The sequence below is a fragment of the Bubalus kerabau genome, chromosome X (genome assembly GCF_029407905.1).
Source record: "Bubalus kerabau isolate K-KA32 ecotype Philippines breed swamp buffalo chromosome X, PCC_UOA_SB_1v2, whole genome shotgun sequence".
Taxonomy (NCBI): domain Eukaryota; kingdom Metazoa; phylum Chordata; class Mammalia; order Artiodactyla; family Bovidae; genus Bubalus; species Bubalus kerabau.
Genome location: NC_073647.1, coordinates 26413362 through 26432497, shown reverse-complemented (window position 1 = coordinate 26432497; position 19136 = coordinate 26413362). Strand labels below are relative to the sequence as shown.

The following is a 19136-nucleotide window of genomic DNA, read 5'->3' as shown; positions in this document are numbered from 1 at the left end:
ATGTCCCTTATCTGTCACTCGAATGTTATTAACTATTGAAGCATTTGTAGAAAACTGTTAAAGTAGGTGCTGCTTAAACATAAGGAGCTATTAGAGTTTTCAGGATTGTTGTTATTAGTAACCTACATGATGAAAGTAGAACTAGCAAAACAGTGGTTTAGAACAAAAGAAATGGAATAGTCATGTTGCACTTTTGTGGCATAGTAGTTAAAATGAGATGTGTAAATGTCACTTGGCCCATTAATACTGGATTATTTCACAAATCTCTTTAATATCATGCAGGTTCACTGATCACATTACAGTAATTCAAATTTTGGAATCTTAGGATATTTTAAGCCCCAAATGAAAGATGAGTGCATTGCCACCCTTGCAAAGGAATCAGTAACGAAAGGAGTTCTCACCCATATAGTTCATGTGTAACTTGAAGCTCTGTGAACTGGCAAGGCACCTCTCTACTCCCTGATCAGTTTGAAGTTGAGATGGTCGTGGGGAGGAGACTGCATTCACCTGTCAATCACACGAACAGGAAAGTAAGGCAAGGCCAAGGACCCCATAGTCTGTGAGCACCCCCATGTGTGCTGGCTGCTTTCCATGCTCTCTGCAGTCCTCCCTAGGAGGCACGTGTTGCTATTCTCCTCTTATCGATTCAGGATCGGAACCCAGGTCAGCTGCCCGAAGTCAGAAATCTGGAAAGTTGATGTGGCAGGTTCGAAGGTCTGTGGTGTTCAGAGAGCCAGGACACACGAATCGGAGGAAAGACTGACCCTTCAGCCAACGTTGGATCTATTCATTTAGAGGAGAACTGACATCACAGCACTTGTCTACACAGTGACTGTTGGGGTGAAAGGGTGCACTTGCAGTGGAGTTCATAAGGGAGTGGCTTGGTAAGGGCTTCTTTCCTGTGGTTTTTCTCCTTTGTGAGGTGGGAGAACTCCTCTCTCAGGCCACAGGGAGGTCATTCCATTCTGAAGCTCATACAGAGACCTGCTTTTGAGATTAAATTAGATCATTATATAGGCAAAGGGACTTCCCACAGTGCTCGGTGCACCGTAGGCTCTCAGTAAGGAATAGGTGAGAATGGATTCTTCCATCTGAGTCTTCGATTAGTGAATAATCATACCACTCAGACTCGTGGTAAGTGACTATCACAGGCATCCTTTCATTATCTCCTTTCAAGGGATAAATGTTAGTGGAAATGCGTTCTCTATGTGGAAACAGGACTCTGTACAATTTCCTATCCCCAGAAGTCGTTTGCAGGTGTTATGCTATGGGTTGTCCCATAGCCCTCTATGACATCTTTCTCATCCTTGGTTTATAGATGAGGCCTTTGCACCTTGCCCTGTGACTCCAGGTTTTCTGGTTTGCAGTGGAAAGCACATATTAGTGACTTCCTTCTGAGCAGAAGCATTGCTTTGCTACCTGTGCAAGAGAAAAGATAAGAAGTCTTCTCTGAAAGTCTTTGAAGAAGTAGACTTCTGGCTATTGTAAATGACTCTGTTCTGCAGAGACAGACCCTATCAAATCTAACTCAACCACTATCCAACACAAATCAGAATTACCACCCTCACAGTGGCCTGCAGCACTAGAACAGGCGCCTGATGCAGCCACCTGGGTACAATTTTAGTTTTAATAGGCCACCTACCTTGCCAGAGTTTTTTCAGTTGATCTATGCAGAAAGAACCTTTCTTCTTTGCATGACAGTTTGTTGGATGTCTAGGGAAAGTTTTCACAGTTCCCAGGCTTTGAACATTTGGGCAGAAGCTTGGAAGAGCTATCTAAAGTACAACCTAAAAGTTTATTCGCTTGGTGACTACAAATTCTTCCAAAGTCATTCTCTTGCTGATGGGTTTAGATCCTGCTCTGAAGACTCCCCAGTGGCTCAAATGGTAAAGAATCTGCCTGCAATGCTGGAGACCTGGGTTTGATCCCTGGGTCAGGAAGATCCCCAGGAGAAGGGAACGGCAAGCCACTCCAGTATTCCTGCCTGGAGAATCCCATGGACAGAGGAGCCTGGTGGGCTACAGTCCATAGGGGTCACAAAGAGTCAGACATGACTGAGTGACTCACACTTTCACTTTTCTTTCTGAAGTTCTTCTACAGAAGAATCCTGCCACAAATTAGAAAGCATCACAGTAATGGAGAATAGCTAGCTAATAGTCACAGATTAATTCCAGTAACCAGCCAAAAGACAGGAAAGTTTATTTTTAGAGATCATATCTGATATTTGATTCCCCTTTCAAAGCACATAGGTCAGCCCTGCTTATAAGAAAAACCAACACTGTGTGTTAATACACATCATAGACAAAAAAAAATTGGAGAAAGTTACTTTAGAGAAGTGTTCTTCACTTGAAAAAAAATGCTTTTCCATGCACAGATTTTTGTTCAGCAGTAAGATTTAATCTAGTAAGATTTTTAAAGAAAGTATGATGGCCACATAGTCTCTGTAATATCTTATGTAAAATGAAATCTCTCTTCTGCTCCCTAATTGGATTCCTAGCCAATCTGTATTCTTCTGCAAGGTTTGGACCAGACTGACACTGTCTTGGACCAATCACACAGCCCTGGAGATGTGTGGCCTATCCCACTTTTTCATCACAAATCTCAGCAAGTTACTTCCATTTCAGAATGTATCTGCTGACCAGGTTTGGAGCTTAGTGAGGCCCTTAGGGTCTTTTTTTTCTTTTCTTTTTTTTAAAAGAATCATTTTTAACCACAACAAAAATCACCCTTCTTAGGCTCTGTAAGGGATGCAGTGTTTTTGTTTTGATTCCTGCTTTATTCTAGCTTATTTCTGTGTATTTTATAAAACAAATTGTAGAATTCAATATTTCATGAGACTGCTCTACAGAAATAGATGAAACTCTAGAACAAGCCAATACAAAGGACTCAATGAACCCCAGGGCTAAAAAGTGGTCATATCTGCATCCTAATTCTGTTTATACAAGCCATTGCTTGACAATCTCGTTAAAATTTCCTTTTTTTTTTTTTTTCATTTTTGTTTGTTAAGAGTTGAAGAAAGGCAATACCGGGGTGCCCTATTTTGTGGACTCAACATAAGGTCAATGAAAATGTCTATTAGATACCTTGGAATACAAAAATGCTACTGAGAAGTTTCACTATAACCATATGAGGAGAAATAGTCCCATGTGCATATTCTTAATTATGATTTGTTTCATTGCAAGTGGTTGCCAGTTAGCACGTGTACTTTGAAGTCATTTTGTGACGTGGTATTTCACGAAGCCTATTTTTCAGTACTTCATCTCTTTAGTGCTGTGTCTTGAAGCACTGCAGTCTTTTCAGCCGACTGCAGACTAAAATGACAAATGGAAGGAAGCAAAACAGTTTTGGGGGAGCCAAGCTTGGAGGAGAACGCTAAACACCGAGTGTCATTCACGTGCAGTCCTCATTTGGGGCAGAATTTATCTCCTTCCATGGCAGTAAAACAAATATAGGCAGATCCTTTCTTTAGAAATAGATTCCAGAGTGCAGAAGAACCTTGAAAAGAAGAGAGAATGTATTTATTTTACCTTGGTTTTCTGGGCATGTATTATCAGAAGTAATCACACATTTCATGTTTATGGGGCTTTCCAATTCTCAGAGCTTCTTTCACATACATCATCTCATTGTCTCCTCGTCCAACCATCCAGTATGGTCAGCAGGACTGGTCCCCACCCCACCTCCTCATCTTTTTACAGAAATCAAGTGAACAGAATTTAGTTGCAGTCTTTAGCTGTTTGCCGAGCCAAAGACCAAGAGTATGAGTTTAATGCCTATATCTTGGTTACCAGAAAATCTCTTTATTCTTGGAGCTTCAGCTTCGGTTTTGTCTTTATTAGTCCCTCTTCTCTTCCTCCCTCTCTGTCTCCCTCCCTCCGTCCTTCCCTTTCTCTCCTCCCTCTGCAGTTTTTTAAATTGAATTTATCTGTAGGCTGCTTTCCTCCTTTTATCACCTACTCTTTCTGCCCTGGCAGGCAAGTTCTGACTTGTCAGTCTCTCCTCTCAAACAGCCCTCTATTCATATCCCACCATGTTTAACCCTTTTTTGGACCTGTATAAGCTATCTCCCAAGTCCTCTTCCTATGAAATTCCATTCTTTTCTTTGTTTATTTCACTAGATATATATTGATCATTGACTCTAAGCCAGGCCCCATGCTCGGAGCTGCCCTCAAGTATCCCACAGTCCAGGGAATATTTGAGTGAACAAACCAAACTCTGTTTATCATGAATTAATAATTTTGTTTAGCTACAGTGCACTGGCTAAGTATTGATTCCTTCTTCCCCAACCTCTCCCTTCCCGTGCTTTGATCTTAGTAATAATGAAGTTCATTCACATCAAATATGCCCTGGGAGAGAACATCAAAGTCCTGAATATAATAATTAATCCTGGATTTTGAAATCACCAATAGAAGGGAAGCTTATATAGAGAATATAGGTAGTTATGGGGTCACCGTGCCCTATGGGTATGATTTATATTTTGATTCTATTTTGTTTTATTTTTTTAAACAGAGTTGAAAATCTAATGTTAATCTGCATATTATTTTCATTAGGCTGGGGAATAATTGACACACACAAGTCAGACCTGTTTGTATAAGCTGCTAACTTTAAATCTAGAAAATAATTGTCATCAGAACATGGCTGAGAATCAGAAGAGTGACCCTTGCTCTTGGCAGTAATTGTTAAATTAATTGGGTCGTCAGGCTACTGAAAATGTGGCCAGAAGAGAGAAGGAAGTGAGAGAAGTAAAGGGCAAGATAGATTAGTTATGTTTCTAGAACTTGCTGAAAAGAAGAAATCATGTTTTATTGAGTTCATTTTTAAAAGTTTCTTTAAATGCCCACTCATCGACCTATAAACTGTTTTTCTGTGTTCTATAATGCCAATAAAAATGTGACATGTGAATAGAGCAAAATGTATGGAGACACATTCATCTCTACCAGGATTTGTGCAGTTCACATAGTGTCTACATATGCGAAAACTTACATTCAGTGTTCATGCTTTGTTCAACAGCCTAGGACCTCCGTGTTGCCATTTTATGTATGGACAACCTAAGGAGACTCTGCTGGTCTCTTGAGATCCAAGGAAATCAGCACCGCCCTTTTAAAAAAGATTTCTTTTGAGAGAAATGTGTTCAAAGCATTCACGATATTCCTAAATCCTCAAAGCCTGCTAAGCTGCTAAATCGCTTCAGTCGTGTCCGACTCTGTGTGACCCCACAGTCGGCAGCCCACCAGGCTCCCCTGTCCCTGGGATTCTCCAGGCAAGAACACCGGAGTGGGTTGCCATTTCCTTCTCCAATGCATGAAAGTGAAAAGTGAAAGTGAAGTCGCTCAGTCGTGTCCGACTCTTCGCAACCTCATGGACTGCAGCCCACCAGGCTCCTCTACCCATGGGATTTTCCAGGCAAGAGTGCTGGAGTGGGGTGCCATTGCCTTCTCCCCTTCAAAGTCTAGTGAGGTACAAACAAACTCAAGTAGAACACTGCCACCCTGTCGGTTGGTAGCATAGCTGCAAATACAAAAGCTGGGGGCAAAAGTATGAAAACGCTGCTATTACGGTGTGTGTTTGCCAAATGACTTTTTTTTTTTTAAATGTGGACCATTTTTAAAGTCTTTATTGAATTTGTTAGAATATTGCTTCTGTTTTATGTTTTGGTTTTTTGGCTTGTGGGATCTTAGCTCCCCAACCAGGGATCGAATGCATACCTGTCAGATTGGAAAGTGAAGCCTTAACCACTGGACCACCAGAGAAGCCCACCCCCCAGCCCCACAATGACTTCTTTTAATCAAGAAGGCACTTAGCCATGGGTGTGTGCACTGTGGTATTGTGGACGTGTTTAGTATGTGGAGATGATATACATGATATACAGATGGTTTTGAGCTCTTGCCATTTGGGTTATGGCTCTACTGGAGGAGGGCATGGCAACCCACTCCAGTATTCTTGCCTGGAGAATTCCACGGACAGTGGAGCCTGGCGGGCTACAGTCCATGGGATTGCTAAGAGTCGGACATGACCGACTGACTAACACTTTCACTTTCTTGAGGATACAGCTTCACATCCCCTGCGGAGTGATGAGGCCCTTAGTAGGCTCCCTTCCGGGAAGCTACCATCACAGCCCATGCTTCTTCTGACCTGACCCCAGCTCCAAGAGGCCGGAGAGCTATTTTATCCCCTCCATCCTGTGCCCTTGGTACCAGAGGGAACTCAAGGCACCAGGGTAAATTGCTATCCCAGGTCCAGAGCCTTTCTTCTGGGACAAAGTTGCTTTCTAGCACACCATTGGATCTGGGGGGCTCTTTGCATATATCCTGCATTATTGATTGCATGAATGCCTTATTCACTTGATTGTCAAAGTCTGTGTGGAAGTCTAATATGCCCCACTGAGGGCAGCTGAGCATCACCATCTGTAGCTCTAAGTATTCTCTAATATGCTCTATTGACCTGATGTTGAGGGTTTCAGATGTTTTCATCTTGTCAGTGGTAAACCTTCAAAGAGCTATATTGCCCTTAATAGTGAATTAATTGGTTAAAAAAAAATTGTACTGTTAGGTTTTGCTCCTGGATCTGTTCATTCTACAAATGTAGATTTTTCATTCTTTACTCAAAATATAATCACTGTCATTAACTGGTATGGATTCTGTGGATAAAAAAGTTAGGTAATCACTGAGGAAAAAACTAGCCTTGAACTTTAAGGGGAATAGAGAGAATGATTACAGAAAAGAGAGTTGAGAAAGATTGAATTTTTTTTTTCAGAGTTATTCCTCTGAACCTTACTAACATTATTCCTCTGAAATAAGTATAGATATGCAAGAGAGGTAAACAACTTTTAAGAGAAATCAATGCATGAAAGGTTAGAAGACATAAAGCACCTTTTCTTTTGTACTCATGCCAAGTAATTTCTTCGTGGCTGTGCAGGGAATGCTTGACATCTTTTTAATTCATTTATTATGATAGCCAGTATTTATCTGGTGCCTATTCAATACAGAGTACAGTGAGTGCTGCCTCTATTTCATGCCTACTAAGTGTCAAGGCCACTGTGGTACCTTTTTTCCCAGACCACTAATAATCATCTCCAGATCAATCAAAGACTGATTGCTTGCCAGAGGTCTACTTGGTATTCTGTGAATAAGGCTTCTCTGGTTAGGGTTCAATCCGATTTCTATTATTTCTGTGAACCGCTGCTGAGACACAGAGATGTAGCTATACCCCTCTTCCCTTTGGTGGCCCTTCCTGTGTTGGGTGGGATGTTCACATCTTTCCACATTTGATAAAAATCAAGCCTCTTCTGCCTACTCATTTCAGCACTGGATAAAATGACAGTGTCACACACCGAGAACAGAACACTGCTTTGGTTGCTTCAACATTCTTTTTTTGGCCTCATTTTCCTCCCTCTCTACTGAGTTCTTGAGTCCAAATTTAGTGGTGATGACTAAGAAATTGCCAGGATGTGACAGAGCATTCAGTTCATTGAGTCCTTCCTTGCCATTTTCCAATAGTTGTAACAATTGCCAAGTTTTTTTTTTTCCTCCGCATGTTGGAGGTGCCAGTATCTGTGTAGTATCTGTTATTGTGAACAGATTCGAAGTCACACAAACAGGATTTGTCCCTGAAATGACAGCCTCCATCTACATACAGCTGATTTCATTCTGTGGTATTCAGGAAATTCCCTGCAGACTTCTTACTGGGTTGATACTTCTGAATCCTGGTGTTTCCAATACGTCAATCTGAACCTCTGCAATGCAAATCCTGTAAACCAGCGGTCCCCAACCTTTTTGGCACCAGGGACTGGTTTCGTGGAAGAGAGTTTTTTCCAAAGACAGGGGCGGGGAGGGGGCGGGGCATGGTTTCAGGATGATTCTCCTAAGAAGCGCACAACCTCCGTCCTTTGCATGTGCAGTTCACAGTAGTCTTCGCCCCCCTATGACAATCTAATGTCACTGGTGCTCTGACAGGAGGCAGAGCTCAGGCAGTAATGTGAGTAATGGGGAGTGGCTGTAAATACAGATGAAGCTTCGCTTGCTCACCTCCTTCTCTGCAGCCCAATTCCTAACAGACCACAGAGTGGTACTGGTGTGTGGCCCAGGTGTTGGGGACCCCTGCTGTAAACAATAACTGAATGATTTACTGTGTTCAGTAAACTAGGCAATATGATCAGTCACTGATGGCTGAAAGGCAGATTCAGAAATAAAAGACAAGTTCCTTGTCTTCTAGAGGCAAGCATGCATATGTCCGAGTCACAGGGCCATGCCAGAGATGGAGATAAGAGTTCCTGGGAACACAAATACAAGTGTCATCGGTTCTGATTCCAGTCAGTTCAGTTCAGTCGCTCAGCCGTGTCTGACTCTTTGCGACCCCATGAATTGCAGCACACCAGGCCTCCCTGTCCATCACCAACTCCCGGAGTTCACTCAGACTCATGTCCATCGAGTTGGTGATGCCATCCAACCATCTCATCCTCTGTCGTCCCCTTCTCCTTCTGCCCCCAATCCCCCCCATCATCAGACTCTTTTCCAATAAGTCAACTCTTCACATGAGGTGGCCAAAGTACTGGAGTTTCAGCTTCAGCATCATTCCTTCCAATGAACACCCAGGACTGATCTCTTTTAGAATGGACCAGTTGGATCTTCTTGCAGTCCAAGGGACTCTCAAGAGTCTTCTCCAACACCACAGTTCAAAAGCATCAATTCTTCAGTGCTCAGCTTTCTTCACAGTCCAACTCTCACATCCATACATGACCACTGGAAAAACCATAGCCTTAACTAGATGGAACTTTGTTGGCAAAGTAATGTCTCTGCTTTTGAATATGCTTTCTAGGTTGGTCATAACTTTCCTTCCAAGGAGTAAGCATCTTTTAATTTCATATCTGCAATCACCATCTGCAGTGATTTTGGAGCCCAGAAAAATAAAATCTGACACTGTTTCCACTGTTTTCCCATCTATTTCCCATGAAGTGATGGGACCAGATGCCATGATCTTCGTTTTCTGAATGTTGAGCTTTAAGCCAACTTTTTCACTCTCCTCTTTCACTTTCATCAAGAGGCTTTTTAGTTCCTCTTCACTTTCTGCCATAAGGGTGGTGTCATCTGCATATCTGAGGTTATTGATATTTCTCCCAGCAATCTTGATTCCAGTTTGTGCTTCTTCCAGCCCAGCATTTCTCATGATGTACTCTGCATATAAGTTAAATAAGCAGGGTGACAATATACAGCCTTGACGTGCTCCTTTTCCTATTTGGAACCAGTCTGTTGTTCCATGTCCAGTTCTAACTGTTGCTTCCTGACCTGCATACAAATTTCTCAAGAGGCAGGTCAGGTGGTCTGGTATTCCCATCTCTTTCAGAATTTTCCGCGGTTTATTGTGATCCACACAGTCAAAGGCTTTGGCATAGTCAATAAAGCAGAAGTAGATGTTTTTCTGGAACTCTCTTGCTTTTTCCATGATCCAGCGGATGTTGGCAATTTGATCTCTGGTTCCTCTGCCTTTTCTAAAACCAGCTTGAACAACTGGAAGTTCACAGTTCATGTATTGCTGAAGCCTGGCTTGGAGAATTTTGAGCATTACTTTATTAGCGTGTGAGATGAGTGCAATTGTGCGGTAGTTTGAACATTCTTTGGCATTGCCTTTCTTTGGGATTGGAAGAAAACTGACCTTTTTGAGTCCTGTGGCCACTGCTGAGTTTTCCAAATTTGCTGGCATATTGAGTGCAGCACTTTCACAGCATCATGTTTCAGGATTTGAAATAGCTCAACTGGAATTGCATCACCTCCTCTAGCTTTGTTTAGGAGAGGTCATATATGATTTCAGGGCAGTCATATTTGAGCTCAACCTTGAGGAATGAGAGGAAAGCCAGTTGGTAGAGAGATCCAGGAAATGACATGAATGGGGTCTATAAAGGCACAAAGGCACAGACTGAAGGCATGGTAATGACTGCATTGTGGAGAATTTTAAATGCCACATGAAGTTGTCATTTTACTCTAGGCAAGGCTAAACCAACATTCTATGCAATCGTGCTCATCCGCAGAGAACACGTGGAGACTATTTTAGTCATATTTCTTTGTAGGCATACCTTGGCTTTCCCTATGTTGAGAATTCTACAAAGAGGAGTGTTCACAGCCCATAAATAGAACGCTTTGGTTCCTACCCTGTGATAGTTGCCTTCAAAGTACATTGCTTCTTGAGTAGGTTGAATTTGTGTGAGTCTTCTGAGTCTCTACCGAGTATGCCCCTAGGCTGAAATTATCCCAAAAGATGACTCTGTTCCAGGCGCTCTGGAAGCCAGATGGAAGAACCAGTGAAATTACTGAGTGAAACAGATTTTGTGGATTTCCAGAAAAAAGAAAAGTGTTCAATTATTTAACATTAAGAAAAAAAGCCGCCTCATTTGAGGAATCTGTCTCTCTTTGCTGAAGTGATTCTCTGATACTGTTGCTCAGATAGTATACTTTGCTTGGAAGGCTACCTAACATGAAAATGAAGGAAGGTAAGACCATGGAGGTATTGTTCACAAAGGACAGGTGTCCGGAAAGATTGCAAGATTTTATTGCAAGGTGGTTTTTTTTTTTTTTTCAGGTTTTATCAAAACTTATTCCTGATAAGATCCCAGCAAAATAGCAAGAATCAAAGGGCTTCCTTGGTGTCACTGTCATAGGAAACTCACTTAGCATTTTCCTCATTATCTTGGACTCCAAGTGGACCCACTGCCACCCTGCAGATTATTTAGAGGTTAAAATATGCTGTTCATTTCATTGTCTACAAATGGATATTTTACATAACTATTTATTGTATAATTCACATATTGCAAAGCTTAAAAGAAGGTTTTCTGGTTTTGTTTGTTTTCAGAAACAGTCTGTTGGGTCAGGAACCTTTCATTTGTATGGGGAAGTCCAAAGAAAACATGGTCACGTACATGGCAGAAAATCACATTGTCAGGTTCAGAATCCCCTGGGGTGCTCGCTCATGTCTGCAAGTAAATTCCTTGCTTCTATATTGATTTGTGTGAAATGTTACTGTAAGGCAAGGATGGGGTGATGAGGGACTTTTTTTTTTTCTGTTTTTAAGTCAAGGTCCAATGATCTGAAAAAAAAAAATCAGTTTAGTTTATCTAAAAGTGAAAGTTAGTCTTTCTTAGTAGCATTCTTTAAAAATCTAGGCATTCAGCATTGTAACACTGTAACACAGATTTCAGCCTGGGGTGATTGAAAATTATAGCATATAGTAAGTGGACAATCTATGAAAATTAAGTATAAGGATGAGATGTTTATTTCTCATATTTAATCTTGAAAGGAACAAAGCTCCATGTGACAGTATTATGCTTGTCTCTTCAATCTTTGGCTCCTCTATTTGTCTAATACATTACACTTATGTGACTGGTTCTCAGTTTTCCATTACCTTATTACAAAGAGAGCTAATTATTGATCAGTAGCCCTTGCACTTAGGGCTTTTTATAAAGCATCACATGAAATGTTATATATAGTCTCAGTTTCCAATGATAATAGTTTCTGCTGTTAAAATAGAATGCCAGTCATAACAAGCTTTAACAAAGTATGTCCTAAACTCCTGAAGGGCAATACCATATGGTTCTCCATGAAATTCATAGCTGTAAATATTGAGCTTTTGTTTATTTACTTTTCTTGTAGGAACATTTCACACCTGAGTGCAAATTCAAAGAATCAGTGTTTGAAAATTATTACGTGACATATTCATCGATGATATACCGTCAGCAGCAGTCAGGCCGAGGGTGGTATCTGGGTCTGAACAAAGAAGGAGAGATCATGAAAGGAAACCATGTAAAGAAGAACAAGCCTGCAGCTCACTTTCTGCCCAAACCACTGAAAGGTAAACTTGAGAGTATACCAGCTGTGGATGAAATGAGTATCGGTATGGAAATTAATCCTTTATTTTGAAAGTGGAACATAATCCTTCCATCCTGAGGCATTTATACAAAAATTTGGTAAAATTTTACACTTAAAAAGAGTTGGAGGGAAACATCTAATCTCCTAACTGGAGTTGACCAAAAAGTTTATTTTGGCCAAATCCAAATGAACTTTTGGCCAACCCAATATATCTACATGTGGTAACAGCTTACTTATGTGGAAATAGCTTAATTGCTAACTCAGGACAGCCAAGAACCTCAAGGTAGGCCAAAATAGTTAGAAATACAGATGCTCAAATGCGTGCACACTTAACACTTATTGGAAATCTCCTTGGGCCCAACAGTATTTTCCCAACAGTTTTCCTTCACAGTTTTGTTTTTCGGTCATTATTAGAAGCCTGGTGGCAAATGAGAGGGCTTCCATGGTGGCTCAGTTGGTAAAGAATCTGCCTCCAATGCAGGAGATGTGGGTTTGATCCCTGGATTGGGAAGATTCCCCTGAAGGAGTGCATGGTCACCTACTCCAGTATTCTTGCCTGGAGAATTCCATGGACAGAGGAGCCTGGTGGGCTGCAGTCCACAGGGTCACAAAGAGTTGGACACGAAAGAGAAACTAACACACACACACACACACACACACACACAGAGCAAGTGAGAAAGTGTGAGGGATAGGAATGGGCTACAGGAAGTAGGGATGACAGAAGGAGTGAGACACAGTGGAAAGGGGGTAGAAAATCCAGACAAAGCAAAGCAAGCCCTTCAAGAGGTTACTGGCTCGAGTTTAGAAGAGCAGTTTACCAGAGGGGCAGTCTGCCCAGTCAAGTCAACACAGCGCCCTTAGACAGCACATTTTCTGGAGCCAGATTACTTGAATCCTCCTGCAATGCGGGAGACCTGGGTTCAATCCCTAGGTTGGGAAGGTCCTCTGGAGAAGGGAAAGGCTACCTGCTCCAGTATTCTGGCCTAGATGATTCCATGGACTGTATTCCATGGGGTTGCAAAGGGCCGGACACGACTAAGTGACTTTCACTTTCACTTTTCATATAAAACCATCAGTGATGGAAATAAGGCATTAGAATTCTCTACACACCTCTGTACCAAGACTGGCTTTTGCTTCATCTGGTCCAGTCCACTCTCTACTGAGTCTTTGAAAGCAGCATTTCTCAGTTTTGGCCTCCAGCAGAGAGGCCCAGGGGGTAGAAGGAAAGCTGAGGGCCAGTGCGATGGCCTCTGACGCCGTGTCTCTATGCTTTGTAGTGGCCATGTACAAGGAGCCGTCTCTGCATGACCTCACGGAGTTCTCCCGATCTGGAAGTGGGACCCCGACCAAGAGCAGAAGTGTCTCCGGCGTGCTGAACGGAGGCAAGTCTATGAGCCACAACGAATCAACGTAGCCAGTGAGGGCAAAACAAGGGCTCTGTAACAGAACCTTACCTCCAGGTGCTGTTGAATTCTAGCAGTCCTTCACCCGAAAGTTGAGATTTGTCAATGATGTTTACCAAACAAACAAGGCAGAGTTCACTATTCTAATCTGCCATCAAACCTTCTCATCCATCCAAAAGCCCCATAATTTAGATCAAGCTTGTGCAAAAAAACAGTGCCGAGCCTGATCAGTGAACTAAATCTGGGAGAAGGACTGCCCAATTTTCTCATGATCTCACCTCTGCTTAGGGGAAGACAAACCAAAAACATTTCACAGCACTAATGCTGATTAAGAAAAATTTGCTCTCCAACCAAGACAATTGAAAAGACCATCATTGTTCTTCAAAAACAAACAAAAAAGAAAACAGAACAAAATTAACTGCTTCCGTGTTTTGTAGGGGCAAACAAAATTCTGTGAACCGTGTTGTTTTTTTGGCTTAATGTTTTCTATCTATGCTTGATTCATATGTATTCTTTATGTTGCAATTTTATTATTTCTGAAATTCAATGGTTCTATTGACTCTCTGTCACTTAATCCAACTCAACCAAATTCAGGGTTGAAGCTGAATTGGCATCTCAGGCTCAAGGTTCTTGTGATTTTACCATTTTTTCCCCTTTAGATTCGTAGTATTCTGGTCAAGTTCTTGTGCTGTACTTTGTGCGTAGAAATTGTGTTGTGTTGTCAACCCCAGTCAGTAAAGATTACTTAAAAATAAAAATTATCCTCAAGTGTAGTTTTCTCTTAATTCCATTTGTGTTATCATGTTAAACTATTATTGTGGCTTCTTATGTAAAGACAGTAACTGTGGAACTGTGATGTTGTCTTTTGTGTTGTTAAAATAAGAAATGTCTTATCTGTATACGTATGAGTCCTCCTGTCATTGTATTTGGCACGTGAATATTGTGTACAAGGAAATGTTAAGACTGGTTACCCCTAAACAACATATACTTATACCTGCTTCTGGAAAAGTGTTTAAGACTTAGCTAGGTTTCCATTTAGATCTTCATATCTGTTGCATGGAAGAAAGTTGGAATCTTGGCATAGAGTTGCATGATATGTAAGATTTTGTGCATTAATAATTGTTAAAATCTGTGTTCCAAAAGTGGACATAGCATGTACAGGCAGTTTTCTGTCCTGTGCACAAAACAGTTTAAAAAAAAGTTGTTTAATATTTGTTGTTGTATACCCAGATACGCACCGAATAAACTCTTTATATTCATTCAAAGAAAAATCCTTTAACGTGTATTTACTGTGTCCATTATGTGCCGTGAATTGTGGTAGAAACTGGAGTTACGCACTGAATTATGTACATCTGATCACTGCCTTCAGATAATCTACAGTCTAGAGATTTATATTCACATGAATACTCTTAAAAGTGTAATTGTTATACTTGAACTGCAGGCTGGAACAGAAGAATTCTCATTCCTATTCAGTGATGAACTGTAAAAAAGGATCTATATTCTAGTACCCTGCTGTTCACACTGTCATTTCCCCCTCTCTGATGCTCATTTCTTTCCATAGAGGAAAGGCACAGGACTAAGTATCTCAAGTCCTTTCCATCTCTGAGAACTGAACATAGCTATTTTCTTTTTTTATTAAAATTTCAAACCATAAATTAAAAATAGAAAGAAGTTTACAGTGAATGCTGGTAAACCTACACCTGTGTTCTAATATTCATATACTACTATACTGTACATCTATCCATCCATCATTCCATCTTATTTGTGATACTTTTCAAAATCAACTACAGATATCTGTACACTTCCTCCTAATTTGGTATGTATTTCAGTAACTAGAGTTTGGTGTCCATTTGCAGTATTTTTCATCATATACAACTTACAATAAAGTACACATGGAGTGTCTTTGTTGAGTTGACAGACACATACATTTGGGTCACCATAAACACTGTCAGTGTTGATGACTTTTCACTATCTCCCCAAAGCTGCCATTGCCTGGTCATGATGCTTCAGGAGTCGACCATGTAGGAAGGTGAGAGTGGAGGAACAAGTGAAACATAATTGGCATCCGTCAAATAAAGTTCCTGGGGCCCCAAGCAGCATGCTTTTGCACAAAGGAAGGCTGCTGATTCCTAAGACATCAGGGCCGGATTCAGCAGGAGCTCCTAGCCTAGGCCAACCCAGCCCAGTTCAGTCACCTTGTGATCCTGTCTTAAGCCCTCATCGTGCCAGAGCTCTTGGGTCCAGCTACATGAAAGATTCTGCCTGCCCAGTTTGGACAGGAGCCTGGGTACCCTATGCCATAACCAGACTCACTCAACCTTGCCCCCCTCTATTCAGTCTTCCTAATTTTCAATCTATAGAGAAAAGTACTGCATTGTCTCAGTCTTGCTCCAAGGACTTTAAGATTTGATTATTGACGAATTTCCTTGCAGCTTTTCCTTTTTCATTGCTCAAGAATAGCATAGGTCTGTTGGTAACAAACAAGTCAGTACTTTGGAGTCTTAGGGAAGCCTGGCATAAATTAGAAGTGGCCAAAATGCCCAGGAATAATCCTTTTTTCCCAGCATTCTCTATGAGCTGACTCACGTTGTTTTTAACCGAAGGTGATCTTTAAATAAGTCAATAATTAAACTGACCTCCAAAAATACCTCACCACAAACAGCGATACTTTCACATACCTTCATTACACACACACACACACACACACACACACACACCAGTAACATTTCTCGTGGTTGGAAACATTAGCTGTGCCAAATGTTTGATGAAATAACAGTTTTGGAAAAACACCACAAGGACTATTGGCTCGCAGATATGTGTCCACATTGTAGACACCTAGAGGGCTTGTAAGATACAGATGGCTGGACCCCACCTCCAGTGTTTCTGATTGAGTAGGTCTGGAGGGGGCTCAAGCCTTCGGGTCTTTAAGTTCCCAGGTAAGGCTGCTGGTCCTAGGGAACCATACTTTGAGAACCACTGGCACACACACTATCCTTCAGGATTGAAACTGTGTATTAGAACATTGAATTCTAGAAAGTTCTGTGTTAAGGAAGCCTGCTTAACTGAGAACTGCTGGGGTGAACTGCTGCTTCTTTGACCATGAAGGCACAGTTTCACAGAGCCCATATTAACCCTACAATAGAGCAATGGTCCTCAGGCCTTTGGGGATACCAGAACCACCCATGGTGTTTGGCCTACTTCCACAGTTTTAGGCCAGGCCTAGGAATGTCCTAAATTGGGTGCCCACCACAGTCTGAGACCACTGCTCTGTGGCTTGCACTCAATCTCAGGTAGTCACACTCTCTGTTAGTGTATATCCATAGAGTATATACAGAGAAGTATATATCTTCTTGTCGAATTGAGTCTAGGAAACAATATGGAAAACAACAACCAATACCCCTTTCTTCAAGCTTCTGGCAGTTATTTAAAAGAAAAACGAATGCTAAAGTTTTCCTCGAAGAGTTGCTCTTGTACCTGGAGGGAACACGAATCCTTAAAGGACTGAGCAGGAAAGTGATCTGTAGCCCTTATCCTCACCTTCCTCACTGGCCTGGTCCTAAGCCAATCAAGTTCACTGAGTGAGGGAGTGATAGTCACTCAGTCTTGTCAGACTCTTTGCAACCCCATGGACTGTAGCCCTCCAGGCTCCTCTGTCCATGGAATTCTCCAGGCAAGCATACTGGAGTGGGTTGTCATTTCCTTCTTCCAAGTTCACTGAAGAACTTGTCAAAGGAGCCAGCAACATGTATCCAAATTTTCCAAACAGCCATAATCCAAGTGAACACAGTGGAGGAAATGAATATCCAATAGGATCATCTCTTCATCTACACTGACTGATTATTATTAATAACCAGTCTGTGGAGAAGGCATGGCGGAATCCAGGGCTGATGACCATTTTGAATAAATGTCATCCAGGTGCCTTAGAAACCTCATTTAGTTGAGGTGTGTTATTCATGAGATAAATTGAAATGTGCCCTCACTGGCACGTCGTATTCCTACCAACAGTCTTTCCAAGGCAATCTAGACTTCTACTATCATGCTTCTCAAACTTCTTCCAACCTCTAGTTAAAGCCATTTCCACATTTTAGATCTTGATTATAGCAGCACCCTATTATTGTACCAGAATCTGTATAGGAATGTGGTAGTGGCAAAATGGATGACCATTTCCAATCAAAACCAAGTGGAGAGCTGTAACTAGGGTAGGCATTTGTGCCCCAAATTATTGACTTTATTGACAATGACAACTTATCATACTTTTCATCACGCTATATGCCAAAACACGTGGTCCCAGGGTTTGGCTTGATGCATTTAGCTATCCTGGAATGAAGCCACCTGGCCACCATGCTAGCTTTTTCTGACACCTTGGGTGTGCCCTTTACCCCTAATGAATGGGAATGCTACAAGCAGGTACATGCAACAGAATGTGCCTTAAATTCTGGGTTCCTATTTAGCTCTAAATGAGAAAAAAAGGGGAAAATCCACACTTAGAGAAAGGGGACGACAGAGGATGAGATGGCTGGATGGCATCACTGACTCGATGGACATGAGTCTCAGTGAACTCCGGGAGTTGGTGATGGACAGGGAGGCCTGGCGTGCTGCGATTCATGGGGTCGCAAAGAGTCGGACATGACTGAGCGACTGATCTGATCTGATCTGATCTGATCTTTTATGAATCATCACATCCTGGACCTTTTTAATCTCTAAACATTGTGCTACTTTTTAGAGGTTAGTTTGAATTTGCTACACAGAGAGCAATATTCTATGCCAAATAAGTCAGCCCTTTTGCTAATACACACGAATACAAATGTCTGGTATTTTCTTCATCACACTTACTCTAATAAAAAAAAAAATAAAGCAAAGTACAGGGCATCTTCTGGGAATGTTTCCACTTCTACGTGGGCATTCTTGAAGAGGTTTGTAACAGCTGCAATTCTGTCATTATGCAGGCAGTCTTTCTAGAACCCCCAATATGGCTGGTTTTCAATATGAGGATTCCAAACGAATTTACCAAATATCAATGCAATCTCTTCTTTTCCATTAATTTTTTTTCACACACTCTGCCTCTCTGTCTCTCATCAGTCACTTCACACACACACACACACACACACACACACACACATAGATGTGACCCCGAAGATTCTCAGAGATGCTCTGTTTCTCTGGGAGGATAACATATGTCTATTCCATAGGGACACTGGGACAGCCAAGTTAAAAAAACCAGGACTCAAGACAGAGATGGCCAACAGGTACCTGAAAAGATGCTCCACATCACTAGTCATGAGAGAAATACAAATCAATCTCACAGTGAGATACCTAACCGCACACCTGTCAGAACAGTTGTTACAAAAAGGACATGAAATAATAAGCATTGGTGAGACTGGAGAAGCAGGAGCCCTCCTACACTGTTGGTGGGAATGTAAATTGGTGCAGCCTCTATGGAAAACAATATGGAGGCTCCTCAAGATATAGAACTACCATATGATCCAACAATTCCATTTCTCCATATTTGCTTAAAGGAAACAAAAACACTAATTTTAAAGAATCTGCAAAAGAATGTATATATATATATACATACATATATACAGATGTATATATATAAAACTGAATCACTTTGCTACAATAGGAAACCAACACAACATTGTAAATCAACTATAGTTCAACTGAAAAAAGAATGTAAATAAGATAACCTAAAAAAAGATATGTGCACCCTTAAGTTTATTGCAGCATTATTTACAGTAGCCAAAATATGGAAGCAACCTAAGTGCCTATTGGTAGATGAATGGGTAGAGAGGATGTGGCATATAAATATACAGTGCAATAGTACTTGGCCATGAAAAAAATGAAATCTTGCCATTTGTGACATGGAAAAAGCAAACAAAATAGA

At 41.3% G+C, this 19136-nt stretch overlaps 1 protein-coding gene across 4 annotated transcripts in view; it reads left to right on the top strand.

Annotated features, from left to right (window-relative positions):
• The window catches only part of FGF13 (fibroblast growth factor 13), a 574996-nt gene extending 560473 nt beyond the window's left edge, over nucleotides 1-14523 (top strand). For all 4 annotated transcript variants that reach the window (XM_055565011.1, XM_055565012.1, XM_055565013.1 and 1 more), the window contains 2 exons: nucleotides 11634-11832; nucleotides 13127-14523. In XM_055565011.1, the coding sequence (XP_055420986.1) occupies nucleotides 11634-11832; nucleotides 13127-13263 (336 nt within the window). In that variant the 3' untranslated portion in view covers nucleotides 13264-14523. The remainder of the gene's footprint in view (nucleotides 1-11633; nucleotides 11833-13126) is intronic.
• The last annotated feature ends 4613 nt before the right edge of the window (nucleotides 14524-19136 follow it).